The 23,403-nt window shown below is 42.4% G+C and overlaps 1 protein-coding gene across 1 annotated transcript in view; it reads right to left on the minus strand.

Annotated features, from left to right (window-relative positions):
* The window catches only part of SNX4 (sorting nexin 4), a 58,421-nt gene extending 35,464 nt beyond the window's left edge, over positions 1-22,957 (minus strand). The window contains exons 1-2 of the mRNA XM_005279832.4: positions 22,781-22,957; positions 15,621-15,739 (exon numbers count right to left, since the gene is read on the minus strand). Coding sequence (XP_005279889.2) covers positions 15,621-15,739; positions 22,781-22,894 — 233 coding nt within the window. The 5' untranslated portion in view covers positions 22,895-22,957. The remainder of the gene's footprint in view (positions 1-15,620; positions 15,740-22,780) is intronic.
* Between the last annotated feature and the right edge of the window lie 446 nt (positions 22,958-23,403).

Raw genomic sequence — 23,403 nt, forward strand, 5'->3', positions numbered from 1 at the left:
AATGTGGAAAAGGTAGTGGCTTTCTGAACCTGTTCTGAGGAGTGTTCCATGTGTGTAAAAAGCAGCATGGAAAGAAAGTGCAGAGATGGATGCAGGAGAAGCAAAGAGAGAGGAAAATCATGAGTGTTGTAGGAAGTAGTGTTGGTGACTTCCTGGCATTCTCTCTTTGAGTCAATATAGTAAGAGGACGTTGTGCCATTAAAAGCACTAGTTTTTTAGAAAACATAAACCTGAGATACTTACTACTAGTGATTATTGAAGATTCCATGTCTTTTTGCAAAAAAACAGTAAAGTATTTTTACTTTGGTGCATTTTGCTAATTTCAGTGTAATTATATTCTACATACAGATATAATTGGAAACAGTATTCCTCACTTCCTGTGATAAAATTTTGTACAGTGTTGTCATGCACTTTAACACAGCTGACTTGTTCAGTCCCAAAAGTGGCTGTATTTCAGTGCTGGGTTTAAAGAATTTCTGTATTACTACAGATTCTGGGATCCTTTGGGATGAAAAACAATATATACATATATTAATAATAAAATAATTATGTACTAAATGATCCCCACCCCCAACACACACAGGAAATTCTGCTACAATGCAACAGTACATGTTAGAATTTAACCAGAAAATATTACTGATATGTTGCTCACCTATAAACCACCATATAGTGCAGGGATCAGCAACCTGCAGCCCACAGGCCGCCCGCAGCCCATCAGGGTAATCTGCTGGTGGGCCATGAGACAGTTTGTTTACACTGTGCTGCCCACAGCTCCCAGTGGCCGCGGTTTGCCATTCCTAGCCAAAGAGAGCTGCGGGAAGCAGTGTGGGCCGCAGGGACGTGCTGGCCACCGCTACCCGCACCTCCCATTGGCCAGAAATGGCGAATCGTGGCTACTGGGAGCTGCGGGTGGCCGTGCCACCAGACGGTCAATGTAAACAAACGGTCTCGTGGCCCACCAGAGGATTACTTTGACAGGCCGCAGGTTGCCCACCACTGATATAGTGAAATATGCACATACAGAGAGAAACTCAAAACAGGGCCCCCAATGTGCAGACCTACAGTAGACTTAAAAATATCACTGCTTTTTATTAAGTGACCAAATTTAATTTTTCTAAGCAGCAGTAAATGCATTTTGGGAACTGCTGGTATAAATTTACAGTGAGTACTATTAACTCTGCCATGGGATTACCAGCTGTGAAGACTTAATGGTACTCGGCAGTACAGTGCACTGTTTCTTCCAGCAGATTTAAAGCTGTACAATGTCAAGTTTGAACCTGCTCCTATCCATTATTTCTAGCTGTGGAGAAAGATTTTTTTTAAAGGCATCTAAAGAACTAAGACAACCATTATCTGATTTTTTAAAAACAACATTCTAAGTTACAAGACTAAATTCCAATAATCTTACCAAAGCTACTTGGTACATTTTAAGACAATGAAGCTATATGATCAACATTTGAACCCTGAAAAACACAGCCCCATTATAAATATAAGAACCACAAAATCCTTGTTCTGTATGCTGTTTCAGCTCCTGTATTCTACTAATGACTTAACATTGGATTAAGTAAATGAACTTTAAGCAACAAAGAGCTAACCCATTATCATCCGTTACTTTAAGTCAATGATTCTTTCCCCATATGGGCAGAGCATGTTTTTAAACAGGAGGCTTAAAGCATCCTTTTGATTAAGTAGCTTTACTCCAAATAACTGAAACCACACACACGATTTCCACAGGAAACAAACAAACAAAAACAAAAAACAAGAAGATTCTCATTCATAAACATTCCAACACACAAAACTGCTGCTGATTACAAATAAAACTGGACAAGCCCCACTTAAGCCAGAAAACACAATCAAATTGTTAACAGATGCCAAGATTTATAAAACAGATCTAAATCAAACCACAGCTTTATCCAATAACATTGCCACAGCATCACAATCCATCTCCACTCTAAGGTCATGTCTACACTAAAAACTTAAGCGGACCTAAATTAGGTTGACTTTCATTTAACGCAGTAATTATTACGGTGATTCATGTCCACACTACCCTCTTTTGGTTGGTGGGGTGTCCTCACCAGGAGCGCTTCCACTGACCTAAGAGGGGCAGTGTGGGGAGCCTAGCCTAGCCTCCGGGGCTCTCAGCTTCACACTCCCTGCCAGAAGCCCGGCTAGCCTCTGGGGCTCTGCCTCCCCAGCCCTCTCTCCCCCCGAGAGCAAAGCATCTGCCTGGAATCTCGCCTCACCACCAGGAGCCGGGAGCCTTGGTGCAGCCGGGCTCCCAGAGGGGAGCTGGGATCCTTGGCAACAATCCAGCTGGGAGCAGGGAACCAGCACGGGGGGCAGCCCAGCTGGGAGAACTTTCTTGTCAATTTCATGGCTCAGAAAAGACAGGGAACAGCCAATGTAAGTAACACAGTGTCTCCATGGACCCTGCATCACTGACATAAGCCCTACGCTTCTCATGGAAGTGGAGTTATTATGTAAGTGCCCTACTACACCGACATCAGTGGGAGAAAGGCTGTAGTGTGTACACTGACATAGTTAGGTCGACATAAGCTACCTTACATCGACCTGTGTAGTGTAGACCAGGGCTAAGAAGATGTGGCTGCCTACACAGTTGTACTCAAAGAACATACGCATTAGCTCAGCCCCTTGTAACGCAGGCATGAAAGGCAGTGCAGCACTCACAGTTCAGAGCAAACATTTCTCATTGCATGTAAGCTGCAAGGTATTTTTCCTTAGGAGTGAGGAAAGAGGAATAGAACTTATTTCAAGACTATTTGAATTATAACTAGTACCAATGGTATTGCTGGTGACCAGTAGGTAAAAGAATTAGACCAGTACTAAGGCAAAACAGAGAAACTGACTTACAACAAAAGAACTTTAGGGTTCATCCCTGAGCTTTTTATGGAGGAGTAACTCCCAATGGAATTCAGCAAGTAACTCCCTGTTGATGACACTGGGTAGGGATTGGGTCATCTGCATTTAAACAATTTTAAGTATTTCAATATTAAAAACCTTCAGTTTGCGTGTTTTTAAAGCTGAAGATCATTTAGTTTACAAACTGTGGCCTCCTCCAATGATATTGTTACAATGGCTGTAACTGTCACTTAAGCAAGACTGCCGCCAACAGGATGCAACTTTATTCTAATTTGTGGTACAGAGGGAAAGAGAAAACTTTGCTGAAGAACTATATTGAAAAAGTGCCTGGAGCCAGCAGGCCACATTTCAATCTGTACAAAGTGGAGTAGATCAGCCACCACTCTGACTACCTGGGGAATACAGATTCCTGCATTAAGTGCTCTCTTGATCTGATGGAACAACTACCTCCCTGTTACAGAGGGTGGGCTATATTGTAAGAGTGTGGAACACATTTGGGCCAGTCCTATTTTAATCCCTTTAAGATTTGGTTTAAAAAATTACTACAATTAATGATCTAAAGCAGATCCTCTTAACCACTTATACGCACAACAATATTTACTGGACATAGTGTGTAGCATTTAATGTGGCTTTGGATTGTTTTGTTTTCCTAGATCTTCCTTCTACAGTTTAAGTTTTTCCATGCAAGCAGACTTCTGATCTTCATTGAAGTACTGGAGTATTTTTAAATTATACTGCCTCTAATAACAGAAGACACACATGTTCAATCTTTTGGGAGTTAATTCATTGGGTCTCAGAGGAAACACACTGTATGAAAAAGCATGTACGTACCAGACAATGTTCTTATATGTTTACTTCTTTAATGGCTCTAGAGGTCAAAATTCTGCTAAAAGCAACCCAGCTCCCTTACAACTTAAATACACTAAAAGAGCAAATGTTATTTAAGACAACGTCATCATTTTTTTAAAGGCCAGAAGGTACCATTATGATAATCTAGGATGAATTCCTGCAGAATATGGGCCACAATTCAAACTGTGGTCAAATTTACGCTGACCGTTTCAGGTCTTCTTCACAACCTATTTCTGAACATTTTTAGTAGGACTGTCAATGTTTCAAAATTAGACAGAAGTTACTTCATTCTTATTTACAAATTTCTGCTTATGATAGGGGACAAGAACATTACCCACTTCTTTTCACAGGCGGCTATCTGGGAGACAGAATGTCTTCAGGAAATTGTTGTTTTTTTGGGGGGAGTGCGGGGGAGAAGAGGAAGAGGGCCAAAAAACTGAGCTGAACCTCAAGCTGGGAAGTGTTTTTGTTACCTGCCAACATGATTTTGTTTTATTTTCTTGACAACACTAGCCCCTTAGGAAGAGGTCCTGCTGACTGCAATGTCCTCCCACCCCCTCGCTAAATCATTCCACAGGCTTACAGAGCTGTAGATGATTTAGAGCATAAACCAATAGCTTTTCACCTTTGGGAAGCTATTCAGTGGCTGTTTCACAGCAACTCTTAGACAAAATCCATACTACAAAACCCACGTTTTTTTATATATAATCCAATCAACTCTCAGTGCTATTTAAGACCTGGGCTTACATCTCTCACTTTCCAAATAAGTGAGGTCTCTCAAGACCAAGATCAATAGTATCAGTGAGTCAGCACTGAAAAATCTGCACACCAGCTTGCACCTTTCAAGGATGACTCTGGATAGCAGTAGTCTGCAGCTGCAAACGCTGCTAATCCCTTCCCCAAATGAACCATGTATATGCTTTTATATCATCTAAAAATGTATCTTCTCACAGAGATACTAGAAAGTCATCCAGGCTTTGGTAATACTACATTTATAAAGGCTGCAGCTGGAATTCAGTATGGCTCTCCATCACTCCTTAAGATAAAGTTAAGGAGTTTGTCTTCCATGTCTGGATCTGCCCTTAAATAATTAATAGACTAGAGCATGCTGCTTTTCCGCCTTGTTAGTCAGCCTTCTAAAATAATTGCTCTGTTATACCCAGTGTTGCCAACTCTCACAATTTTATCATGTGTCTCAATATTTGGTGTTTTTCTTAAAACCCCAGCTCCTGCAGTCAAGCGCCAACTTTCATTTAAAAAAAGTCACTAGCCCCCATGGTTGAGGAAAAGGGCCAGAAAACATGACCCGACTAATCTAAAGACTCATATCAGAAGGCAATGAAAATGTACCCAGAAAGAATTATTTTAAAAATATTTCATGATTTTCAGACATGACTCATGATTTTTGAATGCCTGAAACTGGCAATACTATACATTTTCTATTAATTAATCAGGAGGACAATACTTCGACTTTCTTTAAAGCTTGCTTCCAAGATATCCATTCATTTAACTAATATTGAATTAAGACTCAAGACATCGAGTGGGATCACTTAGTATTATTTTACTCATGTCATATTCTATCGAGGCATTGACAAAATGGTCCAAGTCACCATAAGATTTGAATACTCTCATGTTAAGGACTGCAGCCTTCACATGACAAGAGAATCGTAGAATCATGGAATATCAGGGTTGGAAGGGATCTCAGGAGGTCATCTAGTCCAACCCCCTGCTCAAAGCCGGACCAATCCCCAACTAAATCATTGCAGCCAGGGCTTTGTCTAGCCTGACCTTAAAATCTTCTAAGGAAGGAGATTCCATCACCTCCCTAGGTAACCCATTCCAGTGCTTCACCACCTTCCTAGTGAAAAAGCTTTTCCTAATCTCCAACCTAAACCTCCCTCACTGCAATTTGAGACCATTACTCCTTGTTCTGGCATCTGGTACTGAAAACAGTCTAGATCCATCCTCTTTGGAACCCCCTTTCAGGTGGTTGAAAGCAGCTATCAAATTCCCTCTCATTCTTCTCTTCTGCAGAATAAATAATCCCAGTTCCCTCAGCCTCTCATCATAAATCATGTGCTCCAGCCCCCTAATCATTTTTGTTGTCCTCCACTGGATTCTCTCCAATTTTTCCACATCCTTCTTGTAGTGTGGGGCCCAAAACTGGACACAGTACTCCAGATGAGGCCTTACCAATGCCGAATAGAGGGGAATGATCATGTCTCTCAATCTGCTGGCAACATTCCTACTTATACAGCCCAAAATGCCGTTAGCCTTCTTGGCAACCAGGTCACACTGTTGACTCATATCCAGCTTCTCGTCCACTATAATCCCTAGGTCCTTTTCTGCAGAACTGCTGCCTAGCCATTTGGTCCCTAGTCTGTAGCAGTGCATGGGATTCTTCCTTCCTAAGTGAAGGACTCTGCACTTGTCCTTGTTGAACCTCATCAGATTTCTTTTGGCCCAATCCTCTAGTTTGTCTAGGTCCCTCTGTATACTATCCCTACCCTCCAGCGTATCTACCACTCCTCCCAGTTTAGTGTCATCTGCAAACTTGCTGAGGGTGCAATCCACACCATCCTCCAGATCATTAATGAAGATATTGAACAAAACCGGCCCCAGGACTGACCCTTGGGGCACTCTGCTTGATACTGGCTGTCAACTAGACATGGAGCCATTGATCACTACCTGTTGAGCCCAACTATCTAGCCAGCTTTCTATCCACCTTATAGTCAATTCATCCAGTCCATACGACTTTAACTTGATGGCAAGAATTCTCTGGGAGACTGTATCAAAAGCTTTGCTAAAGTCAAGGAATAACACGTCCATTGTCTTCCCCTCATCCACAGAGACAGTTATCTCGTCATAGAAGGCAATTAGGTTAGGCAGGCATGACTTGCCCTTAGTGAATCCAAGCTGACTGTTCCTGATCAGAGAATGCTCTATTATAAAGCTAAGCTCTAATCGATTCCCATGAGAATCAATATAAACTATGCAAGGGCATATTAAACTAGAAGCAGTTACATAAAAATGACACAGAAGGAGGCAAAGCTAGAACAATACTTCGTCTAGATAATACTTAGCCCTGCCATGAGTGCAGGGGACTGGACTGACCTTTCGAGATCCCTTCCAGTTCTATGATTCTAGAAGGCTGCAGAGGAGGGTCATTTGGACCAAGGACCTAACAGTTGTTTCTTCATTTCTCACAATACTCCCATAGTATCAGCTTTGGAAAAAAAAAAGGGGGAGGGGGGGGGTCACCTAAATCAATCCCTTACTTCCTACCCCTCAGCCCTCAACAGCAGAAGCACAAGCTTAGTCTACCTGCATGGAGAGAAGGAGGAATTACATATACTACTACAATTACTGGTTAAGACAGAGTACTTACGTTTGTGGAAGTAGTCTTATTATTTGTGTTCTGGTAGCACCCAAAGCCCCAGTCACAATCGGGGCCTGGTTGTGCTAGGTGCCATATACACATATAGCAAGACCGTCTCTGCCCTAAAAAGCTTACAATCAAACTGTCTTCTTAGATTGGTTAGTGCAATAAGTATAAAAGAGTAAACTAAAAAGGCAAAAGACAAAGGGTAGTGATCAGTATGAATGACACACATGAGATTAGTTCCCTTTTCTTTTAGTTTGTTATGGGGCAAGGAAGAATGGGGGCGGGGGGTGGGGGGGCAGAGAGGAACATAGTGAACAGGGGAAGTGAGCCTGGCAGCAGAGGAACTGTGAGCGAGAAGGTCACACAGAAAGTAACATCCAGATTTCAAGTTGTGAAAAGCTGCCTGCTAACATCGCAAGCATACAGACACTAGGGCAGCGTTTCGCGCATGCGGTCACCGGGGGCTTTTCTTGCGGCCACAGCCTCCTGGGCAGTGATTGAGGGGATGGGGGGGCAGAAGCAGCAATGGTTGGACCCTGCCCTCCTCTGGAGACACAAAAGCTGGAAGAGCAGGCAACAGGTGCAAGTTCCCCATCTTCCCAGGCTTCAGCCCTGGAGTGGCAGGCAACAGGCTCCAGCCACAGGGCTTCGAGCTCCATTCCCCGGCCACAGGGTGGTGGGCTCTGGCCCCAAGCTCATCCCTGTATCACTCCTGGGCTCTGCTGCTTCCCGCAGTGTCCCATCACCCCTGGTCCCCACTGACTCCATACCCACCTCCCCATCCAGGGATTAACTTGTCCCTGGGCTTGCAGGGGCTGAGTAAGTCTGCTGTGAAAAGTAATATTTGTATTCTTGTTAATATCACTTTTCACAGCAGACTGAATAGCCAGCCAGTTTTTTTTAAAAAAAGCAACCAAAAAAAGCAGAAGAAACAAGAAAAAAAGACAAGAACATGCGAAGCACCTTATTTGTGTTTTTATTCTGTTTAGATCTAGTAAAGAATAGACACAACTGTACATTATTTTTATTATTGAGTCTGCAAAAAATATCCTACATAAATAAATTACAATGATTTGGACATGTACTGTATATGTGCATATTTATTTGTTTTTCCTATAGTTAAGTATTTTAGGGAAAATGTCAGAGCGGCCACCAGCAAGAGTTGGTAGCCACACTTTGAGGCCACCAAAAATGTGTTGAGAACCCCTGCACTAGGGTCCTTGAGTACGCTTTCCCCATGCTCCCTGCTTCTGCTATTCCCAAATGTAGCTGGGGAAATCCCAGTTTCTTCCGGGGGCTGCCTCCACCATGGGAGGGCTTGCTCCCTCCTCTATACGTCTAGGGAGGACGAATTTTCCCACTCACAAAAGCCTAGGTCTGAACCCAGAAGCCAATGGACTGAATGCTCTCAGCCCTAGAAGTGGTCACTCCAGATTAAGTATCGAGGTATACTGACATGACAGTATTCTATGGAGATGACTACAGTCTCCAGAGCTTTAATCAGGCACCTCCGCAAGCATTAAATTCCTTTTACGTATTTTAAAAAAAGATGCAATCCTACAAGACTTATGCTTCTCAAGCCTATTATTCAACTAACTTTAATAATGGTCCTAAAGCATAGCTCCTTAACTAACACTTACAGCCATTTGTAGTTCAAAATATTCTTTGCTGCAGTGAATAGTTAAAAGAGAAAACACCACCTCTACTTTTCCCCCCAATTGTTTTGATAGTCCAAGAAGAAATGGATGATATGTAACTTGGAGAAATACACAGAACTAGAGTTTGAGTGGGATAAGACTGGGAAAGTAAGAGCGGATGCTTTTGCAGAGCTGTGATGGACAAAAACTGTACAAATCTTGATTGTGAACCTTCATTCTCAGAATTGTCTTTTTCAATAAGGTACTAATGAGGGACTGGAATTTTGTGGGGATGGATTTGGGAGAAGCAGGCAAGATGGGAGAAAGCATTTTTTTAATCTTATAAAATATGTCTCCACCTGGCTGCATTATGAAGCCATAAAATGTCACCGATTACAAGAATCCGTCTCCCGAGGAACTTGTTCCAAAAGAAAGTAGAAATTCACAGAGGTACTCATTACACTTAATACCTTCATTACCATCTAATTTTTGAGGTCACATTATGAATTCCATCATAAAATGCAAGTATTGTAGACCCAGCTTCAATTAAGATCATAATCACTTGTTGACATTCAATCAAACTTTTCAATTTGTTTTGGTTTTAAAAATACAATATAATGCTTGTACAATGTTCAGATAGGAAAACCATATGTTTCCCCTCAAAGTACAGTTCTAACAATACACTTTATTCATTGGCTGAACCAGCCTGCCTGGAAAAAATTAAATGACAAAAGTTAAAACCTTCAACTTTTACCTTCATAACTGATGTTATCATAAGTGATTAGGAGATTAGGTTACTCTAAAAGCCACATTCCTTTACCCTAATTCAAAGTGCCAATGTGAAAAATTTAGCTCATCTACTTAACTTCTTCCCATTTGCTATATAAACTAATGATCTGAAATGAGCCATTAAACAGCTCTTAATGTAATACAAAGAGAAATTACTGCATGAATCTTAAATGAGAAAGGAAGGAAACATATGAGCTTTATTTCCTTGTAAAACCAACAGCCACCTTCGACTGTTTAAGCTACATGGTTAGGTTTTGCCTTTGATCTTTCAGCATTTGAGCAATAAATGACACTGTTGCTCCACTGAGGCACACCGTGTTGATCCTCTACATAGATGCTGTATATGTGTACTCTTTAGAAGAGTCATGCAGTCCTTCCTTCACTACCTCTCCAAAAATGGATCTCTATACTGGGGTCTCATGACAAATAGAATCAGAACCATTAAGGTATAGTAATGTCAAACATCCTTTGCAAGTTACTGATCATAGTGTGTCAAAATACATTGATAAAAGGTAGTTTTGTAGGCAGAAGACACTTTGGCATCCCAAGAATCACCAACTGGGGGACAAAAAAAAAAAAAAAAAAACAGGGATAGCAGGGTTCATCCCCCTAAATCTCCTGAATAAGATTTTAGGACAAGGGTCAAGTCAACACATGGACTGAACCTGAACCTGTGCCTCCAGCAGTGGAAAGATATTTGAGAGAGGAAAAAAAAAACACACACTTACCATGTTTAGTTTAGTATTATCTTAGAGTTAGCAGATATTCTTACTTTACATCGTGAATAGTCATCCTGCCTAATGGAGAGATGTATACAGTGTGCTTTGTTACTTTTTTTTTTTTTTTTTTTTAGTAAAGCCTGCTTTCTACCATCTTTATAGGTTACATCATACCTATCTGGTCATATGCCTTCACTATGAAATCTGAACACCTATGTCAGTGCTGACGTACTATACTGCCCTCGTGGAATAATACAGAATTGTGAAACTTACTTTATGTTCCATGGAGAAGACAGAAACCCTCACAATACTCTGGTGTAGGGGAAAGGGCACTGAGGTAGGAGCCAGCAGGCTATGGATTCCAGGATCACTTCTCTCACTATCTGTATTTATATATACTTTAAAACCCCTTACAGTTAAGCAATGGCTCCTATTCCAGACCCTAGGGGGAGGCAAGTATTATTTCTCCCATTTTACAAATAATTTAGCTGAGAGCTTACAAGATCATTTCTACCAGAACTAGAAACAAAACTTGGGTCAAAGCCATGCTGCCCCACTGGCTTTCCTACTGAATGCAACAAACTAAGGTACTTGGCTATCCTGTCTAACTACTCCACGCTCTTCCCAGAAGCAAGACTAGAATCCAGGAACCCTGATACCTGACTATTTGCTATGGTGGTAGAATGTTATGTGTTACAGTACTTTCCCCTCTACTGGCTGGTCTACATAAAGGCTAAAACTTTATACTTTAGCTCAAGTAGCAGGGGTCTGTATGTCTTAGGTTCAAACCCTGGCAACAACCCAAGTGACAGTGTCCTTATTGTTGCACATGATAGAAATTCTATTTTCCCAGTTTTCTTTTTAAGACAACTGGATTTAAAAAGAGAACCACCCTGGAACAGATTCTATGGTTCAAAGCCATTATAGTTTGTCAGTTGTGGCAATGTGGAACACAGGTGGGCCACATTTCATTCATCTGTCTCACATTTCAGTTGTTTCTACCAGACACTGGCAGGTTTGAAAGCTGCTAAAGAGAGCTGTCATCAAACAAAATCACTTATATCAACATTTTCAGATGGGTACCTAAAGCTCTTTTATTTAAATTAAAAGTTGCCTGATTTTTAAGAGGTGCTGAATACTTGCATTTCCTCCTGCATGAAGCAGGAGTTGCAGGTGCTCAGCATCTCTGAAAAATCAGGCAACTATTATTTAGGTGCCTGACTTTTAGGCACCCATGTTCACCCTCGCTTCTCTCCCGCATTTGTACGATGTGGCTGGCATTTACCTACTTATCTCAAAGGGGTACTGCAAAGACTGATGTATGTTTATCAAGTGCTTTGAAGAGGACAAGTGCTCTGACAGTGATTTTATGGAAGCTGTGATATTGATATGCTTTCTCAGGACTGTTAGAAAATAGAAAAACGGAAGAAAAAAAGTTTTATCTGTAAGATCTACTGAGTCAATGCTAACAATGTAAACCAAGAATTTAAATAAAATGGGATCCTTTTGGGAAGTCTGACATCTGAGATGTGCTGGACTTTCGCAGCCTACAGTGCTGCAATGTGTTGTTAGAGAAAGAAATCCACACCAAGTTTTCTAATGGTCAATGATAAACAACAGATCAATAAGGAAATCCCATCAGATGATGGTGTGGGTGAAACTTTAGGAAAAGGATGTATGCAGTGAATTTTAAAGGAAGATGGAGATACCATCACTTGCATTTTGAAACAAACCAATTAGTGGATTTCACTGACTCCCAGGGATAGTTCGAAACACATTAGGTCTTCTCGCGGCTCAGTTTGTACATGTGCCCAGCTTGCTATATTTCCAATAGCCACATACTTATCTTCCATTACCAAGGCACATTCATAAGAACGGCCATAGTGGGTCAGACCAAAAGTCCATCTAGCCCAGTATCCTGTCTTCCAACAGTGGCCAATGCCAGGTGCCCAGAGGGAATGAACAGAACAGGCAATCATCAAGTGATCCATTCCCTGTCGCTCATTCCCAGCTTCTGGCAAACAGAAGCTAGGGACATCAGCCCTTTCCATATTGGCTAATAGCCACTGATGGACCTATCCTCCATGAATTTATTTCGTTCTTTTTTGAATCCTGTTATAGTCTTGGCCTTCACAATATCCTCTGGCAAAGAGTTCCACAGGTTAACTGTGCGGTATGTGAAGAAATACTTCCTTTTGTTTATTTTAAACCTGCTCTCTATTAATTTCATTTGGTGACCCCTAGTTCTTATGTTATAAGAATGAGTAAATAGCACTTCTTATTTACTTTCTCCACACCAGTCATGTTTCTATAGACCTCCATCATATCCCCCCTTAGTCATCTCTTTTCCAAGCTGAAAAGTCCCAGTCTTATTAATCTCGCCTCATACAGAAGCCGTTCTATATCCCTAATAATTGTTGTGGTCTTTTCTGAACTCTTTCCAACTCCAATATATCTTTTTTAAGATGGGACAACCACATCTGCATGCAGTTTTCAAGATGTGGGTGTACCAGAGATTGATATAGAGGCAATATGATATTTTCTGTCTTATCTATCCCTTTCTTAATGATTCCCAACTTTCTATTCGCTTTTTTGACTGCCACTGCTGTATTCAAGTTTAGTTCACTCTTAGTTATTTGTATAATTTGACTTAAAAAAAAAAAACAACCACCCCATATTTAAAACCTGGACAGTGGAGGCCTTAGAACCCATGGATAATCGTAAATATAATGCAACTGTTACTGAATGTTCTTCTTTCAGACTATTGTGAACTGAATTTTATTCCTTAGCTACAGAACATCAAAATATCCTATTATCTTCAGGCATATTGTGAAGCCCACTCAAATTTACATTTATGATGCAAGTTTAATAGCTTGCAATTACCTTTGTACTGGGAAGCCAGCACTCCTTGCAAACAGAATGGGATAAATCCACATTTTCAGTATTTGTCTGACAACTGTGTAATTGACCTTAGTAGTTGCTGACCACTGAATAAGAATCTGAATGGTAGCAAGCGGGAACGTGGGCAACGAGAGGCATCTCTGGCACTGGGAAAGAGCTGCGCAAGCAAAAATGATGGGAACTGGAGAAGGCATCAGCATGGTTTGGGGCTCTATAGAGAGACTATAGTTGTGCTAACAATTGATTTTCCAATTTGGCCGAACCAAAAAAAAATTTGTTTCAGGTCAAACAAAACATTTCATTCGACCCAAAATATTTCATTTGAAGGCTTTTCCTTTATAAAAGTGAAGGAAAAATCATTCTGAACAGAAAAAGATCAAAATGTTTGTTTTGAAATTATTGAAATAGAATAGTTTTTTTCCCCCCAGAATTGTTTTGGTATTTTCAGCCACAACAATTCGTGAATTTGACATTATTTGCAAAATATTTTGGTCAACCTTAAATATGCATTTTTTGGCAAAAAAAAAAAAAGTGTTATCTGAAAATTTTGCCCAGCTCTAACAGAGGCACACCAAAGTGCGCTTCGTATCAGAGCTAGCCACTAGAACTATTTAGATTTTGCTCTTCCCTAGCTGTCAAATACAAATACTGGCAAAATGGTATTTTTTTCTGAACGAAAGATTCATCACATCCCTAACTTTAAGATAGTCCATTTTAAAGAAAAAATAATCCTATGGTTTCATAAATGCACATGTAACCAACTACCCAAAGCTGTAGTAGTGGGAAATATGTATGTTACACCCATAAATACAAATAAAGCAGGAATTTCTCTCCTGGAGCCTCTCTTTTAAGAAGTTAAACTTCCAAAGTGAGAGAGAACCTGTACTCTATTAGCATATACAGGCATGATGCACAAAAAAGATGTCATGACCTATTCTTAGAATTTAGCATAATATATAACAGGTATTTCTGCATGAGTAAGTTGTAGCTTTACAGTATCAAAACAGCCGCTTAACTACTTAACCGAGTGCCTCATATCATGGGAAATGTCACTTACGTTGTAATTTAAATTCCTCACAATATATTAATTTTGTATCTGTGTAAAAGATCATTAAACTTTGTTAGTTTCACAAAGTTCCGTGTAGACCTCGCCTTTCCAGATTTACTCATAAAATATACATACATATACATATATATGCTACTGATATCAATGGCAACAGGTACAGGACCCTATCTAGGGCTGGATTGTGAACCTTTTACTTTTTTGAATAGCAGCGATCTCCACAAGCTGTCCCATTGATGGGACCACTTAGGGAATAAAGTGCTTTCCAAAGTGAGTAAAGGTATCAAAGTGACTCTTCGACAGGTGGAAATCTATCTTGTGAAAAAGTCTGACCTGTTTTTATTTACAATCGTTCACTACTGCTTGAACATTTAAAATTGCAAACAGTCTTCATTGCATAGACAGAAATGTGTTTGCCATATTTGCATTACGTATACAGTTAATAGCACTTGGTAAAAAAAACATTTAAGCAACAAAAACAATTTCCATTTAAAACAACAACAAAAGGATGCCCGAATTGGTACTTGGTAAGAGGAGTAGGTTAATTAAATACTTACTTTAAAATGCTCCTCAAAGAGGAAAACATTAATTTGATTTCACCAGTACCATTTTTTTAAAAAAAAAGATAAAATTTAGCATACAGCTAAATGCTATGAGTTTTGACTTAACTAGCACAATTCAAAATATATGAGATCCCTTTGCTTTCCTGTATGCCAAATAAGTCAAATCATTATTTTCAGCCACAATGTACATTCTGACCAACCACATTTCACCGAGAATCAAGCATGCATCAAGGATTTAACACAGTGTCAAAAAAATCTTTCAGATGCACCTTCCAAAAACCACAGGATGAACAGTTACTTACAATATGGATTAGAGCTGCTCATCCAGAGGGCATGTCTACACTAGCGGTCGGATCGACGGGCAGCGATCGAACCAGTGGGGGTCGATTTATCGTGTCTAGTATAGACACGATAAATCAACCACTGATTGCTCTAGCGTCGACTCCAGTACTCCACCACAACGAGAAGCGCAAGGGGAATCGACGGGACATACCGCAGTGAAGACACCACGGTAAGTCGATCTAAATATGTTGACTTCACGTAGCTGAAGTTGCATACCTAAGATCAATCTCCCCCCCGGGAGTGTAGACCAGCCCAGAGTTTCTCTACCCCTTTGTCACCTGCCACATTTTCACATAAAAAGTTGTACTATTTCCTACATAAATAGATCATTGTATAATTGAAAGCAGAAACTAACCCAGTTCTCTCACTGTAACTGCACTTGGACTCTAAATAGGAGCTTTAAAGAAATAATGTATAATCAGAAGCTATTCTACTTTAAAAAAAAAATAACTCATCTACTAACCTACATTCATCTTAGTTCTTATTACCCACCTTGTCTCAATGAGGTAAGCAGTGTAGGTTTCTTGCATGTTCATGGCATTTCTTCCAGTCCGTTTTTCTGCTTCTGAGACAGTGATCTCTATTTTCTTTGATAAACAATCTTCCATCATCTTAGAAGAAAAGTTACAAGGGTCACACAAGTCATTTAAGAAAGAAATATGTATCAATTCCTTCCTCCTTCTCCCCCCCATCCCTATCAAGAGACAAGTAGCCACTTTATTAGCTTTTCCCAATGTAATGCCGAGAATTATTTTATTATTTATCTTGCAGCAGCACTTAGAAGCCCTAGGCATAGATGAGAATCTCACTGTGCTAGCGATGTACAAACACAGAATGAAAAGACAGTTCCTGTCCCAAAGAGCTTACAATACAAAGACAAGAAACAACAGATGGATACAGACAGGTGGGGAACCACAAGAAAAACAGCAAGAATATTGGTTAGTATGAGTGGCAGGCAGCAATCTCAGCACATCAGCTGTCTGACCACTGTCAAGTTGTTGTAGGCTTTATGTTAAAGGAGTGTTTTAAGGAAGGATTTGAATAAGGTCAATACGATAGCTTTGCACATGCTTACAGGGAACTCCTCCCAAGCATGAGGGGCAAGACAAACAAAAGCATAAAGGTGCTTATTTGAAAATATAACAAGTGGATGATGAAAGTTGACATCAATGGTAGAGTGGAGGCAGGAGGCAACATCTCAATAGCATATGGTAGACTGTGAATGGCCTTGAAAATGAAAACCAATTTATGTTTGATGTGATGCAGAAAGGGGAGTGAGTGGAGGGATGCAAAGAGAGGGGTGATCTGATCAAAGCAATAAGATACTAAAGTGATTTTTTGCAGCAGCATTGTGAATGGACCTGTGTGGGGAGAGACTGCATTTGGTGCTCTACAGCAACTAACCTCTCCTACTCTACTCCAAAATGTAATCCTGCAGCTCCTAATTTTTCAAGTGAAAGGTTCATGCCATAAGCAACCTTAGAAACTACAGAAAACCTCAGCTCTCATGTAGAAAGAAATGTATGCACATATAAAGACACCTTCATCTACTGGAAGTTGCAAAGGGTGTCAACAGAAAACAGATTTACTGTACATACAAATACAAATGCCTTTTTCTTTAGTGGGGGTTCTGCTAAAAGATGGTTTTATCACTGAACTTTTGGAGGGGAAAAAGTTTAATTGCTACAATATGAACGGCCAGAGTTAGACGATACAGCAATAAAAACCAATGGCGGCTGGCCTAAACTCGCACTCCCTTTGGAGCTAGCATTGGTGAAAGACTTTCAGGAAATTACCAGTATAGAAAAGCAGAATGTGGCATTTGTTGAATAGTGCAAAATTCTACACAAGAGTTTAAGACAAACTATAACAAAAAACAAAAGCCTTGTTCTACTGAAACTACATACTCCCTACGTAAACTCACCCTGAAAGTTGAATTTGGGTGGGTCACTGACACTAGCACCTCTACCTCTTGGGTAATATTTAAACAAGCGCTAGATGTGCTAGTATCAGTGTCCAGCCCAAATTCAACTTGACTGATTTCAGGGAGTTTATATGGAATCTGGTCAGGACCTTGGTTTGTCATTTCAGCCAAGAGACCGACCTAGATGACAGACTCACAGTAGTGGTGTTTTTTTTTTTTTTTTTAAGTTGCTATAAAGATATATTGTAAAGCGATACATATGAGCTGTCCTACCCAGCATTACATGCTGGAAACAGCAGAATGTGGTTATGTAAATTATGGTCTAAGACCAACAAAAATATTCCAGGAAATGGTATATTTGAGGAAATGTAGAAAAAAAAAATCTTGCAAAGGATGTGCTAGCAATCTTATATTATACATGCACGTTGCAGCACAAGTTTCCAAAAGCACTCTGCATCATCCAAATGAGGAGCAGGCTGTAAGGCTGAAAAAAAGGCCACAAACCCCGTGTACCTGTTCACAGATTATTAAGCCAGAAGGGACCACGCAGTGATCATCTAGTCTACATAAGCCATCAGACTTTCCTGAATTAATTCCTGTTTGAACAAGAGCATAACTTTTAGAAAAACATCCAATCTTGATTTTAAAAATGGTCAGTGATGGAAAATCCACCACAACCCCTTATAAATTGTTCCAACGGTTAATTATCCTCACTATTAAAATGTGCACCTTATTTCCAATCTCAATTTGTCGGGCTTCAACTTCCAGCGATTGGATCTTGTTATACCTTTGTCTACTAGACTGAAGAGCCCATTATCAAATTTTTGTTCCTTATGCAGTGGATACTGGGGCCACTGGAGGTGTGCAAACATGGACCATCCCCAGTGTATCCTTTTGGGTCAGTCACTGGAGACATTTTCTACAACACATAAGGGTTGTGTAAGCACTCGCCCCGCCGCCTGCTGAGTCGCCAGGGAGGCCACGCCGCAGCCAAGCCGCCGGGGGTGGCAGGGGACAGTAGAACCCCAGCACTAGTGATGGGTGCTGGAGCCTTCTCCCTTCCCATTTTGTCACTGATATTTTTAGTAAAAGTCATGAACAGGTCACGGGCTTCCCTGAATTTTTCTTTATTGCCCGTGACTTGTCCATGACTTTTACTAAAAATATTTGTAACAAAATCTTTACTAAGCATAATTAAAGCCATCTCCTATTCCCCACACTTCCCATCACACCCACACTCAACTCCTTTAATCAGATCACTTAGAATTATAGGGTCTATATTATTTGTGAAAGTGATACTTTAGAAGCAGATTATGTAAGTATCAGCCACCCTTGAAAGAGTGCTATTTAAGAGTAACTAAAGAATGAACAAACAGAATTTTTTAATATTTAATAATCAGATAGTGACTCTTCCACAAGGCACCTGTCTCAGGCAGCTTTAAATTTCCTACCATATCCCTGCTGTCCTGAGGCTTTGTGTCATCTATAATGAAGAAGTTCCTTTAAGACTCTAGAGCAGAGTTTGCAAGTCTCCTCAAAGGACTTTTTCATTCCACCTTTTGAATGAAATTCTTTGTTAATAGTTTTCATAAAAACGAGATTACTTAGAAAGTGACAAAGAATTTTAAGATCCTAGTCTGACAATGCAATAAAGGTCTATATGTAGAGTGAACTAAACATTCTTTTGCAAATACAGTACGGGTCTACATCTACTACAACAGTTTGTGTGACATGCCCTGTAGGTTCAGCCAATTTTCAAGCCACTATTAGAAAATCACATGGGTGAGAGTACCAGGAACACCTGGGTACGTCTTAATTTTACATACATATAACCAACACTTATTTTCCTGTACAACACTAGTTTTCATTTATATAATTTTTTTTGTTAAAACAGTTCCTCTAATATAGACAGGGCCAGCTGCGCAAAGTTTGTAGTATAAACTCACCTGAATTCTGATAAGTCACCAGCAGACTACACTATGTGAGCCATGAAAGTAGACTAGGTGTGTCATTAAACCATCATTTTGAATCGGTTTCCTGACAGTCATCCCAATGAAACAGGTATGCCATTTATTAGGAGCCAACAAGATGCATTCCAATCTATTTTAAAAGTTGTTTTAGTATCTTTTTAAAAGATATGACTATCAGGTAAGACCATCAGTGATAAGTTCCAAGTTATCACTGCTCCAACTCCTTTACACAAATTTCTGTTTTATTTAAAAAACAAAGAAAATTATGAATATACATAAGTTTGGTGGTCAAAATTCACTGTTAGTGGGAAGAAATGTGTGAGCAGAGGCGCTCAGAAAGAAAAGTCTAATGTTATTTTAATATAATTCTGTTTGTTACAATACCTTTCTACTGTACCTTCCACCCAAGGGTCTAAAAGTGCTTCACATGTGCTAGTGAGTTTAGCCTTAAAATGCCCCTGAGAAGTAGGTAAGTGTAATCCCCATTTTACAGATGGGAAAACAAGGCATGTCATAGAATCATAGAACTGAAAGGGACCTCAAGAGGCCATCTAGTCCAGTCCCCTGCACTCATGGCAGGACTAAGTATCTAGACCAGTGCTTCTCAAAGTTGGGCCGCCGCTTGTTCAGGGAAAGCGCCTGGCGGTCCGGGCTGGTTTGTTTACCTGCTGCGTCCTCAGGTTCGGCCGATCGCGGCTCCCACCGGCCGCGGTTCACCGTCCCAGGCCAATGGGGGCTGCGGGAAGCGGCGCGGGCCGAGAGATGTGCTGGCCGCCCTTCCCGCAGCCCCCATTGGCCTGGAGCAGCGAACCGCGGCCTGTGGGAGCCGCAATCGGCCGAACCTGTGGACGCGGAAGGTAAACAAACCAGCCAGGACCGCCAAGAGCTTTCCCTGAACAAGTGGCAGACCGACTTTGAGAAGCACTGATGTAGACCATTCCTGACAGGTGTTTGTCTAACCTGCTCTTAAAAATCTCCAATGATGGAGATTCCACAACCTCCCTAGGCAATTTATGCCAGTGCTTAACCACTCTGACAGTTAGGAAGTTTTTCCTAATGTCCAACCTAAACCTCCCTTGCTGCAAGTTAAGCCCATTGCTTCTTGTCCTATCCTCAGTGGTTAAGAAAAAACAATTATTCTTCCTCCTCCTTATAAAAACCTTTTACATACTTGAAAACCGTGATCATATCCCCTCTCAATCTTCTCTTTTCCAGACTAAACAAACCCAATTTTTTCAATCTTCCCTCATAGGTCATGTTTTCTAGACCTTTAATCATTTTTGTCGCTGGTCTCTGGACTCTCTCCAATGTGTCCACATCCTTCCTGAAATATGGAGCCCAGAACTGGACACAACATTGCAGTTGAGGTCTAATCAGCCCAGAGTAGAACAAAAGAATTACTTCTCGTGTCTTGCTTACAACACTCCCGCTAATACATGACATCCACCAGAATGATGTTCGCTTTTTTTTTTTTTTTTTGCAACAGCGTTACACTGTTGACTCATATTTAGCTTGTGGATCACTATGACACCCCGATCCCTTTCTGCAGTACTCCTCCCATGGCAGTCATTTCCCATTTTGTATGCGTGCAACTGACCGTTACTTCCTAAGTGGAGTACTTTGCATTTGTCTTATTTACTTCAGATCATTTTTCCAGTTTGTCCAGACCATTCTGAATTTTAATCCTATCCTCCAAAGCACTTACAGCCCCTCCTAGCTTGGTAATGTCCACAAACTTTATAAGTGTACTCTCAATGCCATTATCTAAATCATTGATGAAAATATTGAACTGAATCAGACTCAGAATTGATCCCTGTGGGACCCTACTTGATATGCCCTTCCAGCTTGACTGTGAACCACTAATAACTACTCTCTTGGAATGGTTTTCCAATCACTTATGCACCCATCTTATAGTAGCTCCATTTAGACTGTATTTCCCTAGTTTGTTTAAGATGTTATGCGAGACAGTATCAAAAGCCTTACTAAAGTCAGGGTCTTTAAACCGCAATTTGAGGACTTCAATAACTCAGACATAGGTTAGGGGTTTGTTACAGGAGTGGGTGGGTGAGATTCTGTGGCCTGTGTTGTGCAGGAGGTCAGACTAGATGATCATAATGGTCCCTTCTGACCTTAAAGTCTATGAGTCTATATACCACATCTACCGCTTCCCCCCATCCACAAGACTTGTTACCCTATCAAAGAAAGCTATCAGGTTGGTTCGACACTATTTGTTTTTGACAAATCCATGCTGACTATTACTTATCACCTTATGATCTTCTAGATCAGAGGTGCGCAAACTGCAGCCCGCGGGACCGTCCTGCCAGCCCTTGAACTCCCGGCCAGGGAAGCTAGCCTCCTCCCCTGCCGCCTCAGCACACCTTGTCGCCAGCGCTCTGGGCAGTGGCCTGCGAGCTCCTGCCGGACAGCGCTGCAGCATGGCTGGATCCGGCTGGGCAGCGTGGCTGCCAGTCCTGCTGCTCTGAGCGACATGTTAAGGGGGCAGGGAGAGGGGCAGTTGGATAAGGGGCAGGAGATCCCAGGGGGCAGTCAGGGGATAGGGGATGGTTGGATGGGGCAGAGGTTGTGAGGGGGGAGCAGTGAGGGGACAAGGAATGGGGGGGTTGGCTAGGTGTGGGAGTCCCGGGGGGGGCGGGGGGGTCCATCAGGGGGGCAGGGGTGTGGATAGGGGTCAGGGGGGTTGGATGGGGGCTGGGGTCCCAGAAGGGGGCTGTCAGGGGTGGGGGGTCCCATGAGGGGGAGCAATCAGGGGACAAGGAGTAGGGGGGGTTGGATGGGTGGGGGGATTCTGAGGGGGGAAGTCAGGGGGCAGGAGCTAGGCTGTTTGGGGAGGCACAGACTTCCCTACCCGGCCCTCCATACAGTTTCAGAACCCCCATGTGGCCCTCAGGCGAAAAAGTTTGCCCACCCCCATTCTAGATGTTTGCAAATTGATTGCTTAATTATTTGCCCCATTATGTTTCCAGGTACAGAAGTTAAGCTGACTGGTCTGTAATTCCCTGGGTTGTCCTCATTTCCCTTTTTATAGATGGGCACTGTATTTGTCACAGATGGGAAGTCAAGGCACAAAGATTTAGCTTCTACAGTAAATAAGGGGCAGCCACTCTATGCAGCACTTATGGCAAGCACAAATCAGATATGAGCAAAAAAAGGCAGGATCTTAGCACCACAGGAAGAAACGTTACCTTTAGTAGGAGCAATGATTTATTTGTGACATGGGCGGGAACTGGGGAGTCAGACAAAGGTTGGCATTACAGAGAGAGAGGGGAAGATTTTGCAAAGGGCAACACAAGGCACAAGCCAGCTAGAAGGGAAGGTGGCAAAGGAAGCTCCATTAACGGGCTAGCGAGCCGTCTGGAGAAGGCTTTAGAAGACCAGGCGGAGGAGCTGCCCCTAGAGAGCCATTCACAAGAGGGCAGGTGATTTGGGGAGAGGCACTTTCCACCTGTCGCTTCTCTACACGAAGCCGGCCGAGGCTGCCCCACTGTCCGTGCCCCGCTCTGCCCAGGCCTGGCTCCTCTCTCCCGCCCCCTTCCACCGGGGAGCGCCCGGCCCCCCGCGGCTGCAGCCCGCTCCACGCTACCCTCTGCCCCGAGCGGCCGCTCCCAGAACGGCCGCCAGCGGCAGGAAAGAGCGGCGCTCGGCAGAGGCGCCTAGGCCGGAGCAGAGCCCGGCCGCCTCCTCTTCCCCAACCGAGCCGGGCCGGGCCGCCCCGCTCGCGGGCCGCCCGGCCCCCTCACCGTGCCCGCTGCTCCTCCGCCGGGTTCCTCCTCCGCGGGCCCGGTGCCCGGCTCAGCCTCGCCCGCCTGGCAGCTGTCGCTAGCGCCGAGCGGCTCGGCCTCCGGCCTCTCCATGGGGATGGGGGCTCGGCTCCCCCTCCGCGCAGGCGCTCAGCCGCGGCGCCTCCCGGGGCTGAGACCGGCCGGCTGGGCAAACTCATCGCAGGGCCGGGGAGACCCGCCCCGTGCCTCCCCTCGGGTCCCGGAGCCCCCGGCTCCTCCTGTCTGTACCCCGCGGGGATCCCCTGCCAGTGACCCGGAGTAACGGGGTGCAGCCCCCAGCCCCCCGCCGCTAACCCACAGGGAGGGCCCAGCTGCACCCTGGACATGGGAGTAATCAACAGCACCAGCTGTCAGTAAACGTGCTCCAACTGCAACAAACTAGTAATGGTGCGGGTGATAAAATAAGAAACTCATAATGCGTAAGATAGAATATTTATTAATCATGCAGATTGGGGAATAATTACTGATGATTCTGATCGCCTGTCAGGGATCAATTAATAATATGTTTACAGCGAGCACAAAACAGCTATCCGTTATTATTCATGATTGAAATGTTGGCATTGTTACAGTCATCCCTGCTC

This window comes from Chrysemys picta, chromosome 11 (assembly GCF_011386835.1).
Source record: "Chrysemys picta bellii isolate R12L10 chromosome 11, ASM1138683v2, whole genome shotgun sequence".
In the NCBI taxonomy this organism is placed as follows: domain Eukaryota; kingdom Metazoa; phylum Chordata; order Testudines; family Emydidae; genus Chrysemys; species Chrysemys picta.